We start from the raw sequence: 26481 nt of genomic DNA, 5'->3' as shown, positions 1-26481 counted from the left end.
GTTAGAGCCTATAGGAATAAATCACTGCAGACTTGGTAGTGACAATCAGAAAATACAGTGCCTGTTCCTCCTCTGTCGCAGAGATGGTAACAAAGGATGGGGAATCCTGAGGAGACAGGGATCCAAGACCTTACAAGTGCAGGTGTGTCTCTAACCCAGGTAATAATCCTGTGTTTGCACCTACACTGGCCCAAAGCGCAGTGAAACTGGCTTTCCCAACTATAGGTTCAACTCCTGACTCTGGTGCTAACGAGGACCAGAACTGTTAGATTTTTTGGTGGGATTTTGGGACATGGACCCGTCTTTGGAAGCATAGGTGAGAAACTGCAAAATATGTGAAACGTTGCATTTTTCCTAAGCAAAATAATGGCTTTCCTTAGGATTTAGTACTGGTGGTGAGCACAAGAATGAAACACAAACACCTCTCAGCTGATGGCGGGACCATGGCAGGTGGGATGGAAATGGATAGAAATGAGGCCCAGGCAGCCTCTCCTCCTGAATCCATGGAGAAATCCTGGGTTTACTGTGTTCACAGAATAAAGCTAATGAAGATTCCCTGACATAGACAAAGTTACTTTGAGTAGCACCTCAGACTGTACAAATTACATGCATTTTAAAACTAAAAACTGCAGTAATTTTAGCAGTTCTATGATTTTATAATGTTGGAATGTATCTTCGCTCCTTGGCTAGCAAATTCTCTCCAGCAAGTCTTATGCTCAGACTTTAAGCATAAGTTTTCAATTCCAAATGAGGAATTCCTTCAAATTCCTCCAAAGGAATTACCAGCACGTTATCAAGGAGAAGGGACTGCTGGTTTTACAAAACTAAGAATAAAGAAAATGCATCATAGGATGTTGAACAGGCACAGGACAAGTGCACTTCATTTTTCCTGACTGGGAACTGGGCTCCTCCCTCAGTTGTTCTCAGCTAAGTACGAAAGTCCAGGTTAAAAACTTTTGGCACAGGTAAACAGACCTGAAGCTAATGGTGGCACCTCACCTGTGCAGGAAACAGCAGAGGCTAAAGCTGTTCCCCCACTGCCCAGCCTCAGCTCCCAGGTCACGCACTCCCTACTGTCACATGGGCCCTGCCAATGGGAGCAGTGGCTGAACAGTCTGGCCCCCCGTGGCGTTGACAACACTCCCAGATCAGACATTTTCATATGGAAAATGCTGTCCCTGAACAGTGACAGCATCATTTTCCTTTGGAAATTTTGTATTTTCCTTTGGAATCAGCCTCGCTGCAGTTTCAGTCACACACTGTCATCTGAATTACGGATCCCACTTGGCTGGGTGTTCCCCTCTTTGCCTTGCTGAAAGGACAAAAAAGAAACCGCAGCAAAAAGAGGCAGAAATAACACACCCGTGCTGTGGCCTGTCCCCTCCATCACTGTCACCCCCGTGTGGGCAGGAGGAGGGACCCAAGCGCGGGCTGTGCCGGGCAGACTTCCCGTCTGAGCGCCATGAACGCTTTTGCCCCTTGCAGGACGCTTCCCAGAGGCGCCATCCCAGTGCCTCGCTGGGCCAGGTTGGGCCCCGGCCGGCTCCCGAGGCCGTGAGGCCATTGTAGCAAAGTGCACAATTGCATTTCCAACATTATTAGGTGCCTAATTGTGCGCCTGGGCCTGGCTACTGTATTTGCACGTGGACCTAATGATGATTTATCGAGGAGCTCTCTGGCCACACCTCACTCTCCAGCCTGGCAGAGGCATCCAGAAGGGTGAGAGGTGAGGCTGAGTGCTGGCTTCTCCCCAGCTTTTATTTTAAACTGAACACCTGTTTTTCTTGGGGTTTTTAAACCATTGAAGCAATGGGACAACTCCAACCAGCAGTGTCACTGGGAGACGAGTGCACTGCTGCACTAACAGCTGGGAAAAAGAGAAATTCCAGGGAAAAGGCCGGGGCTAGGTTAATAAAAGAAATTTGCATGCAAGGTGTCCAAACAGTGCTGATGTTGAACTTGTCCAGTGGTGTGATGTCAGGCAGTAAGAACCTGTACCAGCCAAGGTCAAAAGGGATCTTCTTTTAAGACAGAGAAATTCTCAGTGTCCTCTCTCAGGATTATCCAGCTGCCTTTTAACTCAGAACTGCCTGAACTGCGACACTGGAGTTCTCAGGGCCAGCTCAGCTGCGCAGCCACGCAGTTGGACACTTAATAGACACAGCACTGTGAAAATGTCTATTATTTCCCTTCAGTGAAACACTTTTTAACTACAGCATCCAATCACTCTTTATGGCGTATGATGTCAAAAACACTTACTGCACAAGCAGAGATCTGTGTTTCTTTTGCCACAGACAATAAATCTTTAGTGTCTTCTCTTGCCATGCATCACTCCACTTGCTCTCAGGAGGCACCATACGCCTCTCTTTTCCTCTGCCTCTTCTAGCAAGGTCACTTTCCAGTGATGAAACAACTTTTCCAGAAGGTATAGTGTTCAATAATTAATACCTACTGATAATAGCTTCCCAAAGCAGTGCTTTAAAGCTCTAATGCTCATCACAGACTTGGAGTGGGAAGAACCCTTAAAATAGATCTGAGTAGCACATCTGAAAATATCAGCCTCAGGAAGCTGGGGTGCGCGTGACCGAACTTACGCCATGGATACACACAGACCTGTAGCCCTAGTGCCAAAGGAAGCCCAGCCCTTCCTCTCGCACCAGGCAGCATGGCTGTGCTGCAGGTGTGAGCAGGTCAGGTCACCCTCGTGCACGTGCTCTGGGTGTCATCTCCTGAACAGGCACATCTCCTGCTGCTCCTGCACACGCGGGTTCTGCGGGAACAGGGTCCCCAGGGGGAGGGTGCTCGGCAAAGTGCCCAGCCACAGGTGCTGAGGGTTCTGCGGGTGCTCACCTGACCATGAGTCACAGGTGTGGGACAGACTCTGATCATGGAGCACCGTTTCTTGCCGCTGTTGCAGAGTTTTCTCCTCCCACCCACCTCATTGCCACCAAACTGGCCTTTCCAGACTGTCTCCAGTGACAACAGTCTTTGACAAAAGCACAGAAAACGCTGTCCCTGAGCATGCACTGGTCAAACCAGGGGATCAGTAGTGTCAGTGTTTCTCCTGGCTGACAGCTGGTGCCACGCGACATAGGGCACGTGGCTCAGCCCGAACGCAGGAGGTGAAGCAGTTATTCATGAAACTGCTCTTCAGAGCCATCTCAAGAACAAAGCTCACTGTGCCACGATTTTCTACCTAAGCAGTGAGGTCTGTGGTAAATGCGGTTGGGTTTGTGGAGCTCAGTCTAGGCTGGCGTAAGATCTGACTTGGCTTGGCTTTTGTCTATGTACGAGGTGAAATCTCTGCGCCTTAAGCTCCGCAACAAATAAGAATGTATTGACGGGAGAAAACCTGTTTTATGTTGCACTTCTTTGGCACCAAATGCCCATGTCACTGTTTTTATAGTTCGACTCTCCCATGTTCATCCCCTAGAAATGCACTGTGAACCCCTTTACCTGGATCAGCGGCCCTCTGCTCCCATGTGGTGCTCAAAGGGGCATCTCTCCTTCCCCCTTCTGGCCATGGGTTTGTTTCCTTACTTGGGGCTCACATCACCTCTGCACATGTGCCTCGGTTCCCCATGTCCCTTGGGAGAGCCCCACTGCTTTGCCCAGAGGACACGCTGCATTTAGGGATGTATGGCCATGGCCCAATGGGAAGGCACATCCTCCCTGCTGCTGGGAGGACACAGCATTACTCCTGACTTCTTTGAGCCAAAACCTAGTATTACTCTCCTTCCTCTAAGCAGAGCATTTATGGGTTTATAAATCAGGACGGACTGACATCAAACATGCCCTGAGTGTGCCTCAGAGCATTCACAGAGTGCCAGCTGGGCATGTGGCTGGCTTGGAAAGAAAGGGCCTTAATTACATTCAGCGTAGGAAAAATAAATTTAAGGAGAATTCCCACAGTTCTAACGCACAGATTCCTAGGTACAATGGAAAAGTTATATCCATTATATATTCTCCTAATCCTTCGTATGCCTTTCCTTTCTGTTGTTGATATCAGAGGGAAAAACGTTACTGAGCTGCCACAATCATGGAGCTGATTGGCCCCAATGACCTGTAACCACCTGCTGGGGCACGGCCATGTCACCAGAGGGGACCAATGGCTGTTCCAGCATGGGAGCAGGTGGGCCAGGAGCGGAATTCCCATCACTGCCCTGGCCGCTTCACTGGGGAGCCTGTCTGGAGATGCTGACATGCCTTTTAGTAAAGGCATGACAGCAAGTGGCCTGCGACCGCTGTGGCTGGGAGATACTCCAGGTTTAAGACAGGCACCCAGAGCTCCCCAAGGGGGCAAACAGAGCCAGTAACAGGGCAGCAAGGCAGCCCTGGGAGGCAGGGTGGCAGCCCTGCGATGAGGAGGTGCCCTCAGACATCCTCTCTGTCTCTCCTGGGTGAGCAGGGGGGCCCCAGTGGCAGTACTCGGAGTTTCTGGGGCATTCCCTAATGCAGGGGTGCTCGGCTAGGCTGGGAACATCCTTCCCAGAATGGAGCAATATCCTCAGAGCCCTTAGGCTCTGCTCCGAATGTTCAGCTCTAAATAATCCATTTTCTTTTGGATCATAATATGCTTATTCTGCTCATTATTTTACAGATTTTCCAGATTTTATCAGGTTCTATGTTTTACTATAATGTAAAATAAAATATGATCCATCTATTTGGGTACAGAAAGATATGAAACATGCTATGAGCTCCTGTGTGCTTTGCACCTTCACTTCCCCTCTGCTCACACAGGCACAGTTTGCATCCAGAAAGGGAACTTCTATTTCTAAATAGAAAGTAAAGAACTCCTGTTGTTTCATTTTAAAAACATGATAATGACCTCCAAGAAAATCTGATCTTTTTTCATTGGATCAAAGTGTTTTACACTGCAGCCTGTGGCCTGCTGGACTAAGTAATAAAGACAGGGCAAGGCTGTGGGAGAAAACTGCAGACAGAAAGGTGTCTGAGAAACAACCATTACCTAGGAAGGAGCAGTACTGAGCCCCAGAGCACCTGCGAAGCTGCAGCAAGGAAGCGCTATCCTAGGAAGGCTGTCACCCACCCCCAAGGTTGTGTTCACGGCCAGAGGGTTGTGTCACCCATCCTGAGGCTGCACACCAGGGACACTGCTCTTCTTCCCTGGTCACCTGTCTGGCACGGCCTGGAGCCCGGCAGGAGCTGAGCCCACCTGAACTGCAGCGGTTGATCTCATGTAGCATTTGCCCACCGGTTTCTAGAAGCTACAGAATTCTTTTCAGAGTGACTGGGAGGGGATAGACCTGTGTGCACCCACAAACCCTTTATGACAGGAAGCAGCACCAGTAACTATTGCTGTGAGCTGCATTAACTTCCTTGGAGCCTGTGTTTAAATTGCAGGAGGCTGTGACACCGCCAGCCCACAGGTCAATGGTCAGGAAACGTTATAGCTGGGGAACACCTGGCCAGTTTAAAATGCAAACAACTGAAGTGTACAGGGGTTTCTGCTAATGCTTTATGGATCCATAGTTCAGAATGGACTTAAACATGCAAAAACTGATTTCAGAACAAAAGTAATTTTGAATTATGGGAATACAGTAATAAGATCAGAGGTAATAAATATAATTTTGGATCACTTTTCTTCTCTCTCTCTCCCCCCGTCTGCCTCTCCCATGCAGCAGTCACATCCCGCAGCATGTGTGCTGTGGTTCTTCCCAACTTTTGAAGGGCTGTGGGGGAACAGCTCCCTCCCCCTGCCTTCTTTCGGAAAATATTGTGCATGAAAGGATTAACACGTGCCAATGCTTGCAGGCTTTAGAGCCCCCAGTTGCGTCGGGTCGGGCCTGGGTGGGCACATCTGAGCATCCTCTGAACTCCAGTAGCTGCAGTTTACCACACGTTTATAACAACTCACCCTGGGTGAGTGAATGAGCTCGGGCTGCCACAGCTACAGCAGGTGACACCATGCACAGAAACTCACTTTCTAAAAACAGCTTTTCCAAGGTGTTTTCATATGCCTTTGCTGGTGGTTAGAGAAGCAGAGCCCAGTGAAGTGAGAGGGAAACCAGCCTAGTTCTGTTCACCTCATTCTGTCACTGCCTCCCATCTCAGAGCCTCTCTGGCTCTGGTCAGTTATTTCCAACATCACCCGACTCTGTTATATCAAGTATTTGTGCTGATCTCCTCCAAATGGCAGTGAAACCACAACCTGGACCTTTAAAAACATGCCGTGTCACTGTGGAAGAACACTGGGACCTCTCTCTTAAATCTGCCAAACCAAGAATGCCATTTGAACTCTAATCTAGATAAATGGTACATAAAATTGATCTGGATTAATACGCATATCAACATAAACAGAGGTATGTGTGTTCATCATGTGGGAATGTAACCTTTGTGCAAGGTGTTTTTTCATTTCCATCCACTTTTGCTGAGGAGGGTATGAATGCAAATGCTTCCTCGGCGCTCCGTGTGCATTACCCGTGCGAGCAGCTCCCATACAGCGATGTATGTATGTGTAAATTGTGTGAATGTAAATATAGATAGGCCATATGTCCCCAAAGTCCCAAAAGAGCATCTGATGTTGATATGTAGACAGTGTGTTAAGGACCTTCCTAATTAATAAGCCAGATTAAAAACCTCTTGGCAATCAATTAAGATTAATGACAGAAGTCATTCTGTCTCCCCCTCCACCCGCGTCTCGGGCTGTGAAAACCCTGGGTTGGGAAACTTTAATCCTGTTATCTGCTGCCTCCTTCATCTGCAAAGCCTGAAGATTAGCTCAGCGGCCATTCCCGAATCCCGGCCAGCCGCTCGGACAGCTGCCCTGCGCCGCCAGATCACAGGGGAGGAATAATCTGGGCAGGGGAACAGGCCTGGTGCATCACTGTACTGCAGCTCACTCCATGAGAAAGGTTCGTGAGGACGAGGAAAACAAATGTGTTTGTTGCTTGGGAATCCTGCACAGCAAAACACTCGGTGATTACCAGCCCCTGCCCTGCCCATGGAAAGTTTTCCTTTGGCTCAGCTTAGGGGGCTGCACTGCTCGTGTGCTGGCAGGGAAGCTATGGGACAGCTGTGGCACATCCATGCTCCCCCCAGCACCGACGTTCTTTTCTCCATGACCATCATCCCATGCCACATGGCCTTGGAACTGGCAGGCAAGGCAGGTTGGTTTCTTCCTGCTCTCTCATTCCTACCAATATTCACAGAGGGATGAGTCCCAAAGGCTCGTTTAAGAGAGCAGCAGACTCATCTGCACCAAGGGAGGCAGCGCCAAGAACTGCTGCCTACGTAGTTGGAAAAATATCCCTGTTTCTCCTGACACCAGCACAACATCCTCTCTTCAGCAAGATGATCCCTCCCACTTCCACTGACTGACAGCAAATCCAACTGCCAGGAGAGCCACTCTAGTTGGGATGGGCAGCCAGCCAGACCCTCCTGAGAGCAGCCCAGGTTATGGGGCAAGGTGGTGACTCCAGTGACCTGGAGCTTCCTTCTGGAGGGAGCACTGCTATCCACATCTTTCACATGCAGAATGTATTACTTTTGTATTATGCAGAGATGCTCCAAAGTAACAGTTTATACAGATGTTTGTGTTAGCTCTACAGCCATTATTAGAAAAGACCTTTAAAGCAGGTAAATACTAATAGGCTTAAAATTAAAAACAAGTACAAGTGTCTTCCTTTTTAAAAGGCTGGTTTGTACATGGAAGTACAAGCTGGAAGCATTCTACAGTTCTCCTCTGTTCTGATTCTTCTAGAATGAGGTACAATCTTTCTTTTACCGTTGACTCCTATTTGCATCCTGATAGGACAAAGTCTTCACTACAAGTGCCACAGGCTATTTGTGGACTTAAAGATGTTTGTGTGCGTAAAGCACACAGGATCAGAGCCTTAGCCATCATCACACTGCCACAAGCTCAGACAAAGAATCCAAACTCCTGATGATCACCTCTTGGTGCTAAACTATGACTTGGAAAACAAACACAAGGATTTAGAGGAAAAAACCAGGCCCCTGAGGCTGGCGCTGTGCCCCCGTGCCAGGCTGTATTCCTAGGCAGCCCCAGACTCTTGGGAAAAGAAGTTCAGTACCGACCCTCAGACACTGAACTGGCTTATCAGAGTAGCCCAAACTGCAGTGGCTCGGTCTTCTTTGCCCCTTTAATAAAAAAAAGGAAGGAAGTCTAGCTAGGAGCACAGACACAGGGTAATGCATCATTTATAAATTACCTTGTTAGTGCAGAAAACACCACATGGCTCTGCAGCCGAAATCTCCTGCTGCGGACTTGCTCTGTTTGATGGGAGCCCTTCAAAAGCGCTCGTGGCTTAATGGAGGCTGTTTGTGGGGCCCTCGATCTGTACCTGCTGTCCTCGTCCCTCACTGGGAGCATGGCGCAGCTGCCGCGGCGTGCAGCTGTCTCTGAAGTGGCTGCATGTCCTCGGCCCCCAGCACAGCCAGACCACGTTGGATCTCTGGATTTGTGCCTGAGGCGAGCTGGGGAGCAGCTGTGTCCAAGCCATGCTACCTTTAGTGTTGCAGCCCCCAGGCCCCACGTGCCCTGGCCTGCCCCACACTCCCGCGGCCGCCACACAGCTGTGCCCGCAGCCTGCTCGGTGTGCCCACACCTGGGCGCTGCCCGTCTCCCGCAGCCGCGGCTCCCGAGGCTCGAGCCGCCCTGGCAGCCTCCCGATACGGCCCTCACACTGCCTGCCACACGGCACAGCCGGGACAGCGCGGTGCACAGACAGCTCGCTCTGCTTTGATACTTCATGCTTAAATTTCAACTGCCTGGTCAAGGACTCAAATTCAGCACTGAATTCTTCTACGAATAGAACTGGCAAGTTCTTAAACAGTAAAAGAAAGATGGTGAAATAGAAGACTCCATGGCTGCTGTTTCCAAGGCAAGCGTGTGTGTGTGTGTGTGTGTGTGTGTCTCCCCATGCACACACGTGCACTGACACACACGCAGGGGCCCACCATGGCATCCCCACCCAGCATGTTAGGAACAAGGAAAAAGATACCCTTTTTTCCCCAAGACAGCAAACACCGCACAGAAATGTCACTCTGCTGTGACACAGGTCACATCTGACCCCACCATTCACTTAGGCACAGATATCACTCCTTTTTTCTTGAGCCACTGCTCTGTTTTTCACAAGTCAAGGTGCTGACCAGTGTTGCTCCTGTCAGGCCCAGAGAAGGCAGGCGTCTGACTGCACAATGGCTCAGCAAAGCCTACGCCAAGGGCAATCCTTCCAGTAACTCCCTGCCTTAGTCAGGGCCTGACTGACACTTTTTTAGCCCTTTAAGGCACCACTTCTATGTTCCTGTTTATATTGAATTTACCTGTTAAACTGTATTGTGCCATGTATTTTGTGTGTAGATTTGCTGTTGTTATTGCTGCTCCATGTCACATGCATCATTCGTGCAAAGAGTGACTAACCTGCCACGGTAACAATGCTAACACCCGTATCCAGCTGTGTTCTCCACCTGCAGCACAGCACTTGGCCATTCTGCTGCTTCCAACACTGGTCTTACCTTAGTCTCACCTTTTCGTCCTTTTGAACAGCACCCAACTTCATCCCAGGCAATTCCCATTACCTCCCATTCTACCACATGTAACCTCCTCTTAAGCCCTCTCATCCTTCTATGTGGCCTTCATGTTGTATGGTGCATAGACAGTGTTCTGCACAGCAGTGCTCTGTGGTACGTGAGACTGTGACCTGCTGCCATCCTATTTAAAGGAAAGCATTTGCTCCTGTGGCTCTTCCCAAGTGCCACAGACAGGAAGCTGAGTGGTCCCAGGGGATAAGTGCTGACATTCGAAGTGATACTTTCCTGAGGAGCAGCAATCAAAAGGACCCTATCTGGTTTCAATATCAGGGGTGCAAACAGCAGCTCTGTGTCCTCATCAGAGCAGCGTTTGATGGAGAGGCCCCTTTTTCAGTGGCCACATGTGTTCCAGGAGAAAGGATGGTCTGAGAAACGCATTTCCTCACCTGTTTGTTCTGTGAAAGGTGCCTTTGGTGTGGAAGTGCAAAGCTCTGGGAAGCAACTTGCATGGACATTATTGCCAGCCTCTGCTCTTACGAACAGCTGCATCTGAGAGCGATTTGTGTGCCCGTGACAGAGTTTACCCTACATGAGGCTGTGTTCCTGTTCTCCACCTGAGCACACACCACATCCAGCGCCCCTCCCTCTGCCTTCCAGAGCCCCGTGTTGGCACCGTGTCTCCAGGCCAGTGCCATGCCCCTTTCGCCGCACGGATTCCCCGATGCGTCACCCTTCCCACTGTGCTCTCTGCCACCCACGCCAGAGCTGCCGGGCTGGCCATGCCCCAGCCCCTCGCCGGCCGCGCGCCGCACACCCACCTGGTCTCCTTGCTGGGGCCGCATCAGCGAGACTCTGTCATACTGGCGCCGCAGCAGCGCCCACAGCGCGTCCAGCCGGCCCTGCGGGGACACAGCGGCTCAGTCAGGGGGCAGCACACCCCACCCGCACGGGGGCTGCCAGGGGCATCCCAGGGACATGGAGCGCCACAACGGAGCACCACTTCCCTGGAGCCAAGCAAGCAGAGCTAAGCCTGGGCTGTTTTCCCCACAGCCACTGCAGTGCTGCTCCTGCCCACCTGGAGTGCCAGGGAGGGCACTCACCTGCCCGGGGAGTGGAGTGGCAGGGCCCAACCCACCCGTACTCTGAGCCATCCAGGAGCGGTGCTTTGTTTGCCGTGATTTGGGCCGAATGCCCCCACGTCCAGCAGGGGTTTATCCCGCATCAATACATTTGTTTTTACAGCACACACGCGGGCCCTGCTGGGCACGTGGCACACGGTGAGTCCCACGTGAGCTGGGTGCGGCAGGTTCACCACAGGTGTGCAGCTTCGGCGCAGGACACGCGCCGCGGCTCTGCTGCTGGTTAGGAGCATCCCGCTCTGCACAGATGGCTCCAGACCTTGCCTGTGTGCCTGGACATCACGGCTTCAGGGCTTTGTGGGGGTCAGAAAGGACTCGCAGGCACTTGGGAAGACAGAAGTATCCAGAGTCCCAGCTACACCTGTGTGTGTTCTTCTCTTAACACCTAAAGGCAAGGTATTTACAGACCTACCCTCCACTTGTAAGAAGTGCTTGTGCTGTGTTTGCAGGTGACTCAGAGCATCGTTATTATGAGCCAGATAGAACAATTCACTTTTTGTCAGACTTCTTGCATTACATTGTTTTACATAATTTTTTTGCTTTTCTTGGTTTGTCATGACAATGTGTGTTTAAAACTTAGTGTAGCAGCTACAGACTGTGCAGTTTTGGGTTTAATTAGCTCTACTAAGCCAACAAACCCCCATAAATTTTAACGCTCTCATTGTACAATATGTCCCTTTTTAAGGGGAGGCAAACAGAACGTGGCAGTAACGATCAAGTATTGCATTTAGGGCTACAAACTGCTCCTGCCATTCCTGCTGAGTAGGTGTTCCCTTTGAGAATAGCACATTACACTTGAACAGGAACACTTGGAAAGTAACGCACAGCTCAGCATGCATAAGGCACAAGGAATCCAGCCCTCAGTAACAAATTGTACCAAAGACGGTCGAACAGATTACCTTGATTGGCGTGTACCACTTCTGCTGCATGGCTGGTGAGGTAGGCTTTGGTTTACGTGGTTTAGGGTGAAAAGGTTCTTCTGGTTCTTCTGGGAGTTTCACCACAGCGTTCTTTGCTTTTTCCAACCTGGCCCCTTCTTCTGTTGAGCCTTTGTCACCCCAGCGCACCTGAGGAAAGGCAGAGTTCAGGTGTAAGTGCACCACAGGGCAGGGAAACTGCTGCAAATAACAGAGGGAGCTGAACAAGGACAAATTTGGAAGAGGTGCTGAGGAGGTACTGAGGAGAACATTACCTCTTCATTTGTGATAACAATAGTCTTAGTTAAGTGTAAATAAGTCTCAGTAGTGATAGAAAATCCTACCGTGCTTCACATGGGCTGTACAGGAGACAGGGGATCTGTCAAATCTTCTCTAAGTAATGATACAAAAATATAATTTCCACTTCTTATTTATCCTAAAATACCAGACCTTAATCCAGCACACAGGAAAGCCAAGATTTATGGAACCCAGGTTTCCTAACCCAGAGAGCTTTCAAGAACCCCAGTGCAGATTAAATGCGATGCTTGGGCAGGTTTGAGCAGAAGCTCCTTGAACCTGCTCAGATTTCCATGTTGTCCTGCAGGAAGATACACACTGGAGAAGAGCAGGTGAAGCAGTCTAACCTGCCTAAGTGCATGTAGAACATGTAGCAATGTGTATGTTAATCACTGCTCCAAGTGTATAAAATATACACAAAGAGCTGAAAGAGAAGGAAACCTGGGTTATCACTGTTGGGGAAACAGACACGTATTCCGACTTCCATACAGGCTACCCTCATCGTGCTGTGCAGAGGAACTACATGGAAAAACCTTCCTGCTGCGAGGGATGATTCACCTTGCTGCAGGAATCCTATTTCACCTTGTAACTGGAAGCACCGTGCAGCAATCTCAGCAGGGGTGTTTGTTGTACTGCACTCAGAAACAAGCCTGGACAAGGCTGTTCCCTCCTCATCCAAAAAGGAACAGCTAAAAGCTATGGCTGGAGTTTGAGAGTTCTTAGTGAAAGTGGCCTGGATCATTTCACCAAGACTTGACATAATCATGCCATTTGCGGTGATTTGGCCTGCCAGGAGGCCCCTCAACACCTGTCTTTCACTGTGATCAGTGGTACTTTTTTGTCACGTGGCTGCTAAAATGTATTTTAAACACTGTTAAAACCATTAGATGGTGGATCTCTCACTGAAAAAATTACCTTCTCCTTCTGACAAAAGCCACTTCACCCAGAAGAAACCGGAATTGGTGGAGTCTGACCACCCAATTTTGACATAAAAACAGATTAACTCTAACAGGTGGGGTCTGGCAATGACATCACAAAACTTGACAGCAATGCCAAAAGACAGAGCTAGGGAGAGCAAGCAGCACTGCCCAAGCTATCTGGGACTGTCACAGAGGGGTGGAGCTAGTGGGGAAGGCAGGAATGGATGGGTACCTGCCCCAGCACGGGAGTGGGAAGGGCAAGGGTGCTTGTTCAGTCCCTCCCCTTCTCCAGACAGGGAAGCTGCCAGTGGAATCAAGCTGCTGGAGGAATGGCCGAAGAACAGAGGCCAGAGAAGCAATAAAAACCAGATGACTGCACTGCCACATGGACTGCAAACATGGAAGAAACGTCATGACTGGGCCAGCAAGTTTGTCACTGGCCCCGGCACAGAAACCACCTCTAACTGCCAGGTAAGGAACAACCTCCCTTGGAGTGTTTTCTCTCGTCTCTGCCCTGACTCCCCAAAGGAGCAGCGTGCTCTTCTGAGCCAGGGAGATCTGTGAGGCCTGTCCTGCTCTCCCAACAGCCTGAGCCCATCTTCCCAGCCCCAGTCCCAGACACTGCAGGGCAGAGGTGAAGCTCCCCAGTCAAACCTGGAGGCACTGACCATCGGTGCCCAGCCAGACCTGTCACCGCTCTGGGGTCCCAGGGACAGACAGAGCCACAGCCCCACAGAAGGGGGGCCTTTTTCAAGGGCCCATGATTACGCTGGCAGGAATTTCAGTTGGTTTAGATCTTTAGCCCTTAGTCCTGCACAAAATTCCTACCACAGATGAAAAGGTTTTCTAACCTAATCATCAGTTTCTACTCTCGTTTGCATTTTTGCCATGGGCTGAACGTGCATTTCATTGTGGTCCTGACGTCACTTGTGTTCATGAGGTTTCTGCTCCATTGTGCACGATCCCATCTAGACTGGTTTAAACCTTGGAAGCCCTCCTGGAGCCCCTCCTGGAGGCTATCATAGTTCCCCTCAGAAATCCAGGCTTGTAATTCTTGATGTTGGAAAGCATTTCCTAGTTTGCCTCTGCAAAACACTGCACAAAATGTTTGCTTTTTGTGAAATCTAAAGCTCTTCTAAATTAGCAATTCTGAACTGCTGAAGAAAATGCATACAAACGACACAGCTTCAAACCTGCATGTTCTGCTGCTGCATTTAAAAAGTACTCAAGCAAAGCTGATTAGGCCAACACCTTTAGAGTTTCATCAAGACACCTCAGTATGGCCTAGGTGGGTGTTTCAGACAGAGACAGCTTCCTGGACTGCAGTTAGGAACTGCTTTGCACATTCCATAAAGGCTGACTTGACTACAAAACCTGCCATAAGGATGTGCCCATAAGGATGCACATTCTTCATTCTGTTTTAATTAACATGATGCTATCATGTCTCTTCAAAGACAGGCTCTGTTGTCGCTGCGAGTCCCTCTGGGATCAAGCCTCTCCTCAGCGTCACCATTGTCAGCGCATTTGGCTGGCCCACACTTGGGGGACTTATGTTTCACTGTAATTCCTTCCAAAACACGCAGAAAAGGCTCTCACTCTCTCTTTCTCATTAGCTTGATGGAAAGAGCATGTCTTGAGGCAGCTATTTAAAGTCCCAGTCAAATGGAACTACTGAAAGCTGTTCTTTCAGAGGGAAGGTCAGAATTGTTCGATATGGTAACGAATTTTCCAAGGCTTATGCCAGTGGGAAGACAAGCACACATTATGGCCTTGTATTTTCAGTGCACTTTCAAGTCTTTGTTTCCACACTTGCAGCCTCAGAGAGCTCGTGTTTGAGGGAACTGCCATCTCCAGATCATACCAACCTCCATCCTCTTAATTCCCCCAACTCCTCGTCCACCATAGTAGGAAGCATCCACCGTGGGCCATTTCTTGGAAGGCAAGGGCTCCTGTTCTTCTTCCTGTAAGTACATTCAAATGATACTTACTTTTAAAAGATACTTACACACACACTGAACGTCTTATCTGTATATTTCACTGGAGTTCACGGAGCATACCCCGTTGGTTGTGAAAGGGGTGCAAACACTGAGGACAGCAGAGCCTCCAGTGCTTTACTGCCCTTCAGAGGGAGAGAAATTCCCTTGTAAGGGGAATTCCTCAGTGTCTGGAATGCCCAAGCTGGGTGAAAATGCTGCCTAAGTCATACGTGAATCTTTAGACGTTGGACAAGGGCTATTCAGTCTTTCTGCTTTCAATGCAGAATGGTAAAAACAAATCTATCTTGGAATAAAGGCCCTAAGTGTTTCTGTGGATCTGGGCTTAATTCAGGCCACACTGAGCTGAGACAGTGCAGAGATCTGGACTTTGGCAACCCTGTTCTCTGCTGAAGGCTCCCCCCGGCGCAGTCCTTTCTCCGGCAGCACTCGGACAAGGAGCGGGACACGCAGCGCGCAGGGAAGCACAGGAGTGGTTTCATGTGAGCAGTGTGATAAGATTAGCACCATCAGACCATACCTCTTTTGGGGCTGGCGGAGGTGGAGGGGGATCCTTGATGACCTGAAAGAGCCAAACATGGGAAAGAATAAGGTGCTGCACTGGCAGCAGCCAAAGGCAACAGACCATGGTAAGAGTGGCCTGCTTCCACCCGAGCCCCCACGTCCACCGGCGAGCTGGCAGCTGCTGCTGCCCGCTCCCCTGAGCATCCATCAGTGAGGCCTTCTGGAAATTACCACCATCCATCTGCCAGAACATGCCATGCCTGGCCCACAGACGCTCTGGGCAGACGTGTCTGCCACCACACTTCCTGGCCGGATGAGCCTCAGCCGCTGTGAGGAACAGCCAGTGCCGAGACTCCCCAGAGTCCGTGAGCAATCCCAGAGGAAAAGCGTCCGAGGCCTGTGTGAGGTCCTGCACAGCCGTGGGCCGAGCTGCTGCTGCTGCTGTGCTGCTGGGGAGTCTCTGGCCCACTGACAAGTGTGAAATGCCTTCTGGCAGCTCAGGCTTCACCTCTGGATGTCCTGGATGCTTCTGCAGCCCTCACATTTCCCACCTCCCAGCTCCATGACTGTGCAGTGCCTGCACTGCAGTCACACTCCCACACTTCTGACACTGCTCCGGATGAGGCCCACTCCCAGGAGCATTTCTTACACCTCTATTTAAATCTCTCCCTACAGTCTTTTCCCGTTCCCTTTGTCACATCCACACTGTAAAGCTCAGAGAATGGCCGGCACTGATAGTCCCAGGAGGGGAGAGGCAGGCAAGGGACCCTCTTCACTGACTCGGCTGAAAACTGAATGCACAGCTGTTCCTCCATGAGAAAAGCAGGTTTGCAAGCTAACAGTAAGTTCTTTGGTGACATCGAGCCATGTTTTCGGCTTGGGTATTGCCTGGAAATTACTAAAAAAATACACCATGAATATCAAGGAGTCTGTTCTTGCTATGCCTTGATATACAAACATATCCAAAACTGTCCATGCTGACAAACACCTCAATCTAATACAGGTTCAGGTACCTTAATTGAAATATGCCTTATTTTACTCACTCTGTGCTATTGAGTTTAGTACTTTCATTAAACATTGCCTATGAACAATATCACTGCAGAGACGGTCAGCATAATACACAAAAGAAACATATTTTCCTTGACCAACAGAGTTTTCCATCTTGATTTACCTGTCAGTTCTTGGTGCCCCCCCAGATAGTTACTACTGACTGCCTAAACAGGCTGTGGACTTTCAGCACTGCATACAGGAATTCTCCCCAACAGGAGAAGTTACTTATGGCACCCCTGCAAACAGTTTCCCACAGCCCTTCAGGTTTAAGATATGGAATGGTTCACTTGTCAAGCTCAGAGTGCTTTGGGTGGATTGGAAAGTGAACTGTGGATTTCAACTAGACATCCCTTTGCTGTTAAGATGTTGCAAAACGATGCCAGGAGTTACTTTTGTGTTAATAGTTCTGAACACTTTTTCTTCCCAGCTATCAGGAGTTTCCAGAATACTTAACCGAAGGAAATTATTTAATTAGTGAAACATTCCTGAGAGCCACACTAGGAATTATTACCCTAACTTTACATGAAACAGCAACACAGAGGGATCATGGGACAGATCCTGAGAGATACTTGGATGCTGAGTAGGATTTTCCAAAGCCCGGAGATACTTCATTCTCACTGAAAACAATTAGGAGAGTGCAAACAGTAAAGCAGCACTTTCACTCAATGAAGGGCCACCTTATTAAATTTCTGTCCTTATTTCCATTTCACCTGTCCCTAACCATCATCCCAAAACAATCTATTTCCCTGTCAGGCATGCAAGCTGTACAGGAGGAAGTCCTCCTAGGTGGACTCGTATGTACCCATATGAAACGGCAGTGTCCTTCCCCTACTATAGCTGTGCCACTCTGAGACCTCACATCTGTCTGAGCACAGACGCCTTTGCTCAGCAAACCTCTCCGCGATGAGGGATGGAATTCCCGTGGACCATGCGCCCATTGGGGATGTAGGAATCACAATTCCCCGGACAATCAAGGGAAACCTGACTTGTCTGAGCTCACTGTGGCTTCCTAAGGCAATAGTCAATGGCAGCTTTTGCTTGTCTCCCCAAGTGGAGGATCTAAACCTGTGCCAGCTCCTGAACTCCTTGAATTTTGAGGGGAAATTCAGTTTAAAGCCAAGCAATTCATTAATTAGCTGTTATTTCTAATGGCTTCAGAAAATGAAACTTATTTTAAAAGTGACAGTGGTGTGAGAAAATAATCTGCTTTGAGTAGCAGCTCCTCACCCTGCTGACAGCACTGGAATGTCAATGCCTGCATCCTTATGCTTCCACAGGCTCTCACACTCACACACTTGAATCACACGTGCACACACAAGGATTATTTTCAATCGTGTGATATTCCAAGTGAAATCAGTAGAAAGCTGTTTATAAAAAAGAAAAATCCAAGGCACACATGCAGCTCTGCACGGAGCTGCATGCAGAACTGCACAGAGGAAGACCAGAGTATTGTAAATTAACCCTTCCTGAGCTGGATTCAGATTGTTTCAATGAAGAAGCCTCTGAATAATGCTGCTGTCTTATCATCCTCATGGAGACATGGGCTGCTTCCTCAGTTTGTCTGGTTTCATCATCAGCCTCTCCGGGCAAAGCTCCATCTCATTTAGTGAGTCGCAAAGAACGAAGGTTTGAGTTTGGAGAAGAGCTGATTTCTTTAAAAAAAAACATTAAATAAAAAAAGAAGTTGGTGCTTGAGGCAGCAGTGCCTCTGATCCACTCATTAACACTTTTCTGCCGCTCCACGATGTGGGCATTAGGAGATGTCAGCACGGAGCCTGCAGCCAGCTTGCTGCAATCATACGTTCCACAGCGAGGGACAAGTGACAGGACTGTCACAGTGAAACACTTGAAAGCGGGGAACAAGGAAGGAAGAGGGAGTCCCCCTGCCTCACCCTCTGAGTGTCCATGGGACTCACACCATAGAATGCTGCAAGGCCAAGCCCCAGCCAGGATGGAGCTGGGCCCGTGGGCAGGGGGCAACACACCCGCCTGGCTCCAGACACTTATTCTACCCACAACACCCTGTATCTCTCTTTTCCATCGGATTCTGACTTCTGTGCTTCTGCTCTTTGTTCCAGGAACCCAGGCGCTGCACTCTGCCAGGGAAGCAGAGCCAGAGGAAGGGAAGAACAGGTCCTGCCTGGCCATAATGCTGCCTCTCTCCTCAGGGATGCTGCCCTGAAGCCCAGCACTACTAAGCCACAAGTGGCCCTTCCAGGTGATGGATGTCCAAGCCTCACATGCAGGAGAGAAGGGCAGCAACTGAGGCACAGCACAAGGACCGGCCGGCAAAACCAGAAGGAAGGATCAGTATTCCGCAGTAGGTTCAGTGCAACAGTGTGTGGGCTTGGAACTCAGCAGTGTTGTAGCAGAGAGGCCTAAGATTACCTTTTGTTTTGAAGTAACAAGTAGTATCCACGGGAGGTGGGAGGAAACACAGAGGGCACAAACATTTGAAGAACTATGGTTTTATATGGCTGCAAATTAATACTATAGAACTATTCACTGGACTGCTTCATGTAGGAATTTTAACTTGTGAAGCTGATTTATGAATCAAGGTTAGGTTATTTAAAATAGGAAAACCAGGAACTCGCTTCTTACTGATTTCCAGTGTTCCTTTTCCACAGGGAGGCTCACCATATAAAATAAAGTGGAGGTAAGGTGACTAAGAGGAAGCTCCGTGGATTTCTGTTGGGTCTGTGCTGTGGAGAATGAGAACAAGCAAGGCTTTTTGTTCTCATCTCAGAAACCCCAGACTGTGAAGGTGCAGATGGAGGCTGAGGATTTCCTGCCCTTGGACAGCCGGGGGCCCGATGGACCCCCTGGGTTATGGGGGCTGCAGCACCATCAGGTGAGAAGGCCAGTTCGTCTCTGCCCTACATTCCACAGGCCCCAGACAAGACCAGGAACCCAGACCAGGGAAGTAATCTCCATTCCCAAGTCCTCCACGCTGTCCTCGAGCTGGATGAATAATAAACTTCAGCCATTTAACACCTCCCTCCCCCAGAAAGGAATGGAAGGAGTCAAGCGACCAACACTGCTGCTGCTGGGGTGAGGATAGAGAGTGCACTCAGATAAAGAGATGGATGTGTGCAGGGATTATGAAAACAAAGAGGGATTTCCAACCTGAGAGCCCATAATGGACTGCAAATACCAATTTTAGTGAGAGCACTTTTAAAGTGGTCCTTGATTTCAGGGTAACATCTGCACACCATTATGGCCACCCCATTCCCAGTAACAGCACTGTGCTTGTGCTGGCTGCTGTGCATGCAACTCACAGACAGGCCCCAGTGCTGGAGCTGGTCTCCCCAGCCCTTTTCTGCCTGTCACAAGCTCCCCTAGAGCTGCCTCCCCATCACTTCAACAGTTTCCTGCAGGATCTGTGTTTCCAACCCATGGCTCAGGGTGCAGTCTGTACTCACCACTTTGCAGCAGAGGGGCCAGAACCACCAGAGCAAGCCGAGTGCCACCAGCAGCAACAGTACGAGGACAGCAATGAGCGCTGCCACGCCGCTGGACTGCGGAGACAGCAGGGACAGTGTCAGCGCTGCTTCACGCACTCACCCCAAAAGCCAGCGTTAGTTCTGCTCAGGTCAGGGGGTTCCTTCTGATGTAGAACTCGTACAACTGAGAGCCCCGAGATCAGAACGAGGCCCAGCTCGAGGAAAAGAGAGAGTCCGTTGCCTGCTAAGGAATGAGCCATCAGACACAGACAGGGGAAGTCTCATCCTAAGCCTGTGAATAAGAGGTGCCCTTCTCCTCCATGAGGTCTCACACATGGACTGGGGAGCATGTGGGGAGATTTTAAGGCATCTCTATGAACAGTACACCTGTGAGGCTCTGATGCTGATCGCCCACACGCCTGCACAGACTGTGGCACACTGACTCCCTGCAGCCGTGCTGTGTGAACCTCAAACTGAAGGAGGGAGTGTTCCTGCTTCCACCAACACTTGTACCGCAGAACTGAGCAGCCCACCTCCCACACCTCCAACCCACTTCTTGGGGGTGTCTTTATTCCTACAGTCAGGCTTTTAGAACAACACTGACAGAAACACAACAGCGTCCCTAGGAAAATAAAAGTTATTCAGACTTCAGCTGGGAAAAAAGGAAAGGAGAGACCCAGGGAATCACTGAGACTGGAATACTGCGTGAGCAGTCCTGACCCAGTAAGAAGAGTTGTACTGGAGGTGCTCCACTGGACATGGGGGTAGAACAGAGGCATACCCAGGTGCAGTGAGGGACACAGGTACAATGGGTGCCTAATGCTGTGTATTTTTGTTTGTTTTCACTGCAGTGGCGTGTGTTTGTTGGGAGGCTATAACTTGTAACTCATCTCCCAGTCAGCCATCAGCTGCTCAGCTCCCAGAATTAGTGAGCAGTTCTAGCAGTGACCCATTTCTTGAGTTGCCCATCTGCTACTATGGAAACAGCAGTTCTTGTGTGGAGCTGCCTTTGCTGCAGCACAGGCCAAGAGCAGAAACCAAACAGAGACAAAAAAGGCTGCTGAGAAGCTCTTCCTTCCTGTGCACATCTGTACCTCTCTGCTTCCTGCCAGGGCAGGCTGTGAGCACAGAGCAGCAGAGCCACCATGCAGCACAGTGGGAAGGCTGTGCCCAGCATCTCGCTCTGAGCTGCTTTCCTGTTCCCTCTCTGTGCACTCCTGGTAGCTCTTACAGGGGCACCATGTGCTGACTTCTCTGCGAGGGTTGAGGTACAGGCAGGCTGCAGCTGGGCTGCAGCAGCTCCCGTGCTGCACAGCCCTGTCACCCTGCTTGGGTGTACGGCTGGCATGCTGCCAGCTGACAGAGGCCCTGAAATAGAGAACTGTGATCTGGGCTCTGTGTGTTCCTCCTGCTCCCAGCTCAGTCAGGCTTCCCCTCCTAAAACTGCAGGGCTGCACTGGGTCTCTGATTTCTACAGGTGCATGAATGGTGAGGTTTTAAATGAATAGAAGAAAAATGTCATTTTTTTCTCTTTTAGGTTACTGATCTATGAGCAAAGAAATTCTGTTGGGAGCAATGTGTGGTGACGGGCAAAAGAGACTGCTCTCTGTACTCCACGCCCAATGGGAAAACTGCTCTCATGTTACACTTGAGGTACACGTTTAAAGGCCCTCATGCACAGCACGTGCTCAACACTGTGGGCTTCTGTCTCCCTCCACAAATCCCAGCAGTCCTGTGTCATACAAAAGGAATTAAAGGAGAGCAAAAATGTGAGACTAGAAAATATATGTATTAAATCAGAACAGTCACTGGCTGCACAAGTGTGTGGTTTCTCCCAGAAGCAGCTTTTCTCTCTTCTATAACCTGTGATCAGACTTAGCGGGATGTTTCCACTGCCTCACCCCCAGGTGTAAGTGGGATCCTCTGGCCTGTGCTTGGACAGGCTGCCTCCCCAGATGAACAAGAGCTAAGAGCCTACACTCCTTCCCAAGGCTCCAGAGTTATGGAGCGTTAGTACCTGTGCAGGACTGTAACCTCTCTCCACACGCAGGCTGAAGGGCCAAGCTTGTGCCCATCTGCTCCCTCCAGTCCTACTCAGGGCAGAGCCATGCTGGAATGGTGACTGTCACACCTGGCCCTCCGGGCATGGCATCTACAGTGACCAGGTCTCTGAGGGCAGGGAAGCCTCCCAGTACTTTGAAAGCCACAGCTTTGCACTGGAAAGTGGAAGCAGAGGTTCTCTGCTCTGAGGTCTTGCAATGGCAAAGCCCAAAGAGAAACAGGGTGTGGGGATTTTACACAGAATTATGGAAGTCATTCACTTACACACTCCGAAGCAGTGATGGTTAACGAGCTGGACATGAAAGACTGGCCTTCATTCAAACTCACCAAAACTTCCAGGGTTCTGCCAAGAGACAAGAAGAAACATGAGCAGCCATGGAACAGCAAAGAAAGGCTCATACCTGCTCCGCAGGCACTTGTACTTACAGCCTCTGCTCCACTGGGAGTGTCTTCAGAGGGGAAATGGAAGCCTGTGCTTATTCCTGTTTGGGAATAAGTTTGGTCTCCTTGACAAAGAGCTGTCCAAGTAGAGAATATCCCTTCTCCATTCCACAGAGCAGAAAATACTCCCAAAAGTTTTACATAAAATAAATTGAACTGTAAAAGTAACATTGCTTTGTCTGTTCCATAACCATCTCCTTAGTCACACACAGACATTATGGATAAAGATGTCGGATAATTATAAATGGTCAGGACTTGCTATAAATAGCCCCGAACACTGCATACAAATGGTATGTGGTTTACATTTTACAAATTAACCCTACAAGAAAACAACACATGGTGGATGTTAAACAGAAGAAGACTCCTCAGCTTCTCTGGCTTGGATTCCCAGGATTCAGACAGTTTATGTTATGCATAGATGTAATTAAATAAAAATGTAGATATCCATGAACTAAAATGATTAATCATTTACACCGTTCTTACATGTAATGAGTTTTTATTCTGGCACAAACGCTGTAGTCAATATGGAGTTCAAAGCTATTTTAGCTAATTTGGCTAAATTTCTTCTTCAGTTCTAGCAAAAATGAAGTGAGTTGCTTCCACTAAACTCATTTTTAAATGATCTCTGCTATGAATAATTGATCCAACAGAAAGAATAACTCTGATTTCCTTCTAATTGGAATTCACTGGAATAAGTGAATCAGAACCAATAAAAAACCCAAAACTATTCAATTCCCTTGCAGCACAGTAAATCAAACCACAGTGAAACTTTGGTTGATTACGACTTTTTTTTAAATGTGGTGCTTTTTATTATTTTTAATTCCAATTATTTGTTTTGGCATTGTAATGAGGAATGCCAGGGGAAATTCCAGCATGAGGATTCTGCTCAGGTTTGGCCAAACTCTCCCAGAACTGCAGGGCAGGAGGGTTTCCTGCCTCTCCTGGAGGAGAGGAGGACCCCCAGGCTGAGCTGCTCACACACTCCTGCAGTTGCCCCTCCATCCGTGTTTGACCTGGCAGCCCTCTGAGTCCTGCCTGGAATGTCACTAGTGAGGAATGAGGCTGTTTTGGTAGATGGTCTCTGCTAGCAAATGGAGCACAACAGAGACATGAAACACACCTGGATAAAACACGTAACCCACACTAAAGAAAAGGATCATTCCCTGGCATCCTGGGGACCTCGACATGTCCTTGAGCTCACTGGGTTGTATGAAGCATTCTGTAAAATAGCAAAGATTTCCCAGTGGACTAGAGCCCATTGTACACCTCACCATTTGCAACACAGGAACCGTTCCTAGTTATAATAGGTACTAGCTGGGATTGCATTTCCCAGCCCCGGTGCCATGTGCCACCCCGTGCCCGCAGCTCTGCATCCCTGCGCTCCTGCTGTCAGCACACTGACAGATCCCAGGGAGCAGGCTCACTGAGCAATCAGCTCCAGCACGGGACACGCTGCGGGAGAGCAGCCCTGCCCTACCCACTCCCACCCTGATATACCGCTGCAGGGATGAGCCACTGGAGATGTCACTGGAGCTGATCATACCCACTTAGCTCTGGAAGCCACAGAGTGAACTCACACAGATAATTACCTCATCTTCAAAAGGATGAACCTGTCAACACACAAAAGCACTCCTTCCCTGAGACTGTCGTGGCTGTAGGGGATACCAAACACGTTCTTTCATTTCTTGAGCAGCCACCTGTTTGCTGGGCTCTCGGTACTTACGATTCATACAAACACTGCCCCTTAAACTGGGAGTCCCAGAAAAAGGTGTCCTGCTTCTACTACTCATTCGCACACAGTTCAGAGACAGATGTGTACACAAACACATCCTAGTGTTTATCAGCAACCAGCCACGTGTGTGAGGCTTTTATCTCAGCACTCTGCCAAAACTGGAAATATTCCGAGATGAAAATGACAAGCAGCAGTGATCCCATTTCTCAGGACCCTGCATTTCCCACTGGTGACTGTCAGTGTTGTGCGAGGGCCAAGTCCCTCCAGCAGAGCTCAGAAGAGCCAGGTCAAGAGAACATTCCTGTCCCTGCAGCCAGGCAGCCATGGGCATAGCCCTGGTTCACCAGTGAAGGGTGAGGCTGTACTAGTTTTGTACCAGCACAGATCCCAGCTGAGGGCTGAGCTCTGGAAAGCTGCCACAGAGTAGGGTATCTCCTCGGGGCCCCTCAAATAAACCCCCCAAGAGGCAGGCAGTGTTGTTGCTGCAGCCCCCCGGGGCCATCCCGCAGTGCCATCCTGCAGCCTGGCACCAGGAACATGCAGAGCCAAGCAGCTCCTCTCCGTGCAGCTGGACACACAGGGCTGCAGGGGCCAGGCTCCAGGGAAAGGCAGCGGAGCCCTGCTCGTGCCTCCTCAAAACCCCAGCAGCACCCACAGACAGTGGCTTTCCAGGGCTTTGAGCCAGGATGCTCATTCCCATCCTCTGCTCCCTTCTGACACCGCACCCGAGCAAGGTGGAATCACAGAGCTGGCAAAGGAGCACGAGCAATTACACTGCTGTGTGGCACAAACCCTACTGCTCTGCCTCTACCTCAGCCCTAACATGCACTTTCCCCGCAGTCTGTACTTCCAACCCGTTTCACTGTACTAGGAAAAACTGCTTTTCATTTACAGTTCACAGCCCTTCCTCCGTGTGGAGGGGATTTTCCTATCCTTTGTCTGTGCAATATCACTTTTTGGATGGGAATCAATCCTGGAAAACTTAGTCTGAAAAGAGCTTTTTACAAATGTTCTGATTTCTGACCAAAAGTAACCACAAGACTCATGCAACTTGAAGCTTCGTCAGTCCTGGCCCACTGCCCATCCTAATACACAATTTACCCACAAATGTAACTTGAGGAGGCCTAACAGTTGCGATTCTTTCCGTCATGCCCACTGCTGGTTTATTGTGACAGCAGAGGGACGTGGCCCAGTGCCATATGTCCCTGCAGCTCTGGTCTAAAGCCTCCCATTCCCTGTGAAATACAGCTGACATTGCCATCCATGGTAACCTATTTGCAAAGTATTCGTTTGCTCCTTACTTTATGGGAAGCTACTAAAAGACTGCCATTTTATGACCCATTAAAAAAGATGAAAAAATTAAATACAATTGTGAAATACATTTGCTGGAAGTAATAAATAATTTACCTCCAATTTTCACGCACTGAAAATTAAACTGGCAACTGCTCAAAAAGTTACTAAAATTATGGTGACAAAGGTATTTCGGATTCAAATGCCTGCATTAAAATCACAAAAATGCTGTACATAGGAGGAAAGCAAAAAATAGGTCTGTATATTTAAAAGGCATTTTCCCTTCCAACACTGCCTTCATGAAATAATGGATGGTGTTATTATACAGGCTCCATTTGACCAGCCTCAGTCTGAAGTCTTTGGCCACTTCTTGCTGGGGTACAACTAACGTTTACCCGTCCATTCTCCCTGACCCATGCAGAGAGGACTCGTTACCTGGGCTCTGTTAACAAATACTCCTGGACCACAGAGATGACTCTGCATCCAGGGACTCATCCCCGCTGCAGGAGAAGACAACACACAGAGGAAGGGCTTTCCAGCCCGGGCTTCTGGGTATGGTGCGCTTCCCGGACCTACAGCCCCAGCTGCACAAGGACAGGGACAGTTGGGACAGTTCTCCTGGAGCAGGGTTCCAGCCCTGCCTGTCATGTTTGCTGCAGTCCCACTTATGCCAAAGGCCAGCTGTGACTGGGGAGCACTGGGACCATTCACTCAGTGGGAACTGTGCTGGGGACAGGACATAACCTGCAGTTAGGACACGTGATCGGAGGTGTTTTCCTCCCAGCAGCCACACAGACATAAGAAGGAGCACCGAGTATTTTCCTGAGGACAGCGAGACCTGCTCATCGTGGAATTCATTATGGTGTTTGGGGATTCTGGTAAAGAATTAGTACAAACTCTTCCCCTGCCCTTCTTGGTGTAGCTTAGCACTGATATAAACTCAGATGATGGTTCTTTAGGATCCCCTCTTGTTACCTCAGAACCCTCTAGCTTTTCCAGCCACATGTCCAATACACTGTCTGTCTGGGCTTGACTTTCCATGGAATGGGACACAAGTGCACAGAGACACAACTTTCACTGCTGGGAACTGCTAGGGAATATGAGAGAAATGGCAGCCAGCAAGGAACTAGCTCTGATGTTGTGGAATCATGGGAACCTGCAGTAACAGGGTATGAAATGT

General features: G+C 49.4%; 1 protein-coding gene and 2 long non-coding RNA genes across 8 annotated transcripts in view; 2 read left to right on the top strand and 1 right to left on the bottom strand.

Moving 5' to 3' along the window:
* Nucleotides 1–14687, top strand: part of LOC104698258 — a 225759-nt gene extending 211072 nt beyond the window's left edge. For all 4 annotated transcript variants that reach the window (XR_002043234.2, XR_005601736.1, XR_005601735.1 and 1 more), the window contains 2 exons: nt 13079–13257; nt 14602–14687. This is a non-coding gene — a long non-coding RNA (uncharacterized LOC104698258). The remainder of the gene's footprint in view (nt 1–13078; nt 13258–14601) is intronic.
* ANTXR2 (ANTXR cell adhesion molecule 2) overlaps nt 1–26481 on the bottom strand; it is a 79300-nt gene that overhangs the window by 15506 nt on the left and 37313 nt on the right. For both annotated transcript variants that reach the window (XM_039550781.1, XM_039550783.1), the window contains exons 11-16: nt 22103–22181; nt 19757–19852; nt 15301–15342; nt 14652–14747; nt 11552–11719; nt 10332–10412 (exon numbers count right to left, since the gene is read on the bottom strand). In XM_039550781.1, the coding sequence (XP_039406715.1) occupies nt 10332–10412; nt 11552–11719; nt 14652–14747; nt 15301–15342; nt 19757–19852; nt 22103–22181 (562 nt within the window). The remainder of the gene's footprint in view (nt 1–10331; nt 10413–11551; nt 11720–14651; nt 14748–15300; nt 15343–19756; nt 19853–22102; nt 22182–26481) is intronic.
* LOC109143219 lies at nt 18408–22630 on the top strand. 2 transcript variants are annotated; one of them, XR_005601734.1, is made up of 3 exons: nt 18408–18654; nt 18962–20580; nt 21315–22630. It is a non-coding gene; the product is annotated as an uncharacterized LOC109143219 (long non-coding RNA). The 2 variants fall into 2 exon arrangements; XR_005601733.1 differs by having other exon boundaries at nt 18962–22630.

This window comes from Corvus cornix, chromosome 4 (assembly GCF_000738735.6).
Source record: "Corvus cornix cornix isolate S_Up_H32 chromosome 4, ASM73873v5, whole genome shotgun sequence".
NCBI lineage: Eukaryota > Metazoa > Chordata > Aves > Passeriformes > Corvidae > Corvus > Corvus cornix.
The sequence above is the reverse complement of the archived record's forward strand: the minus strand, read 5'-3'. Positions and strand labels throughout refer to the sequence as shown.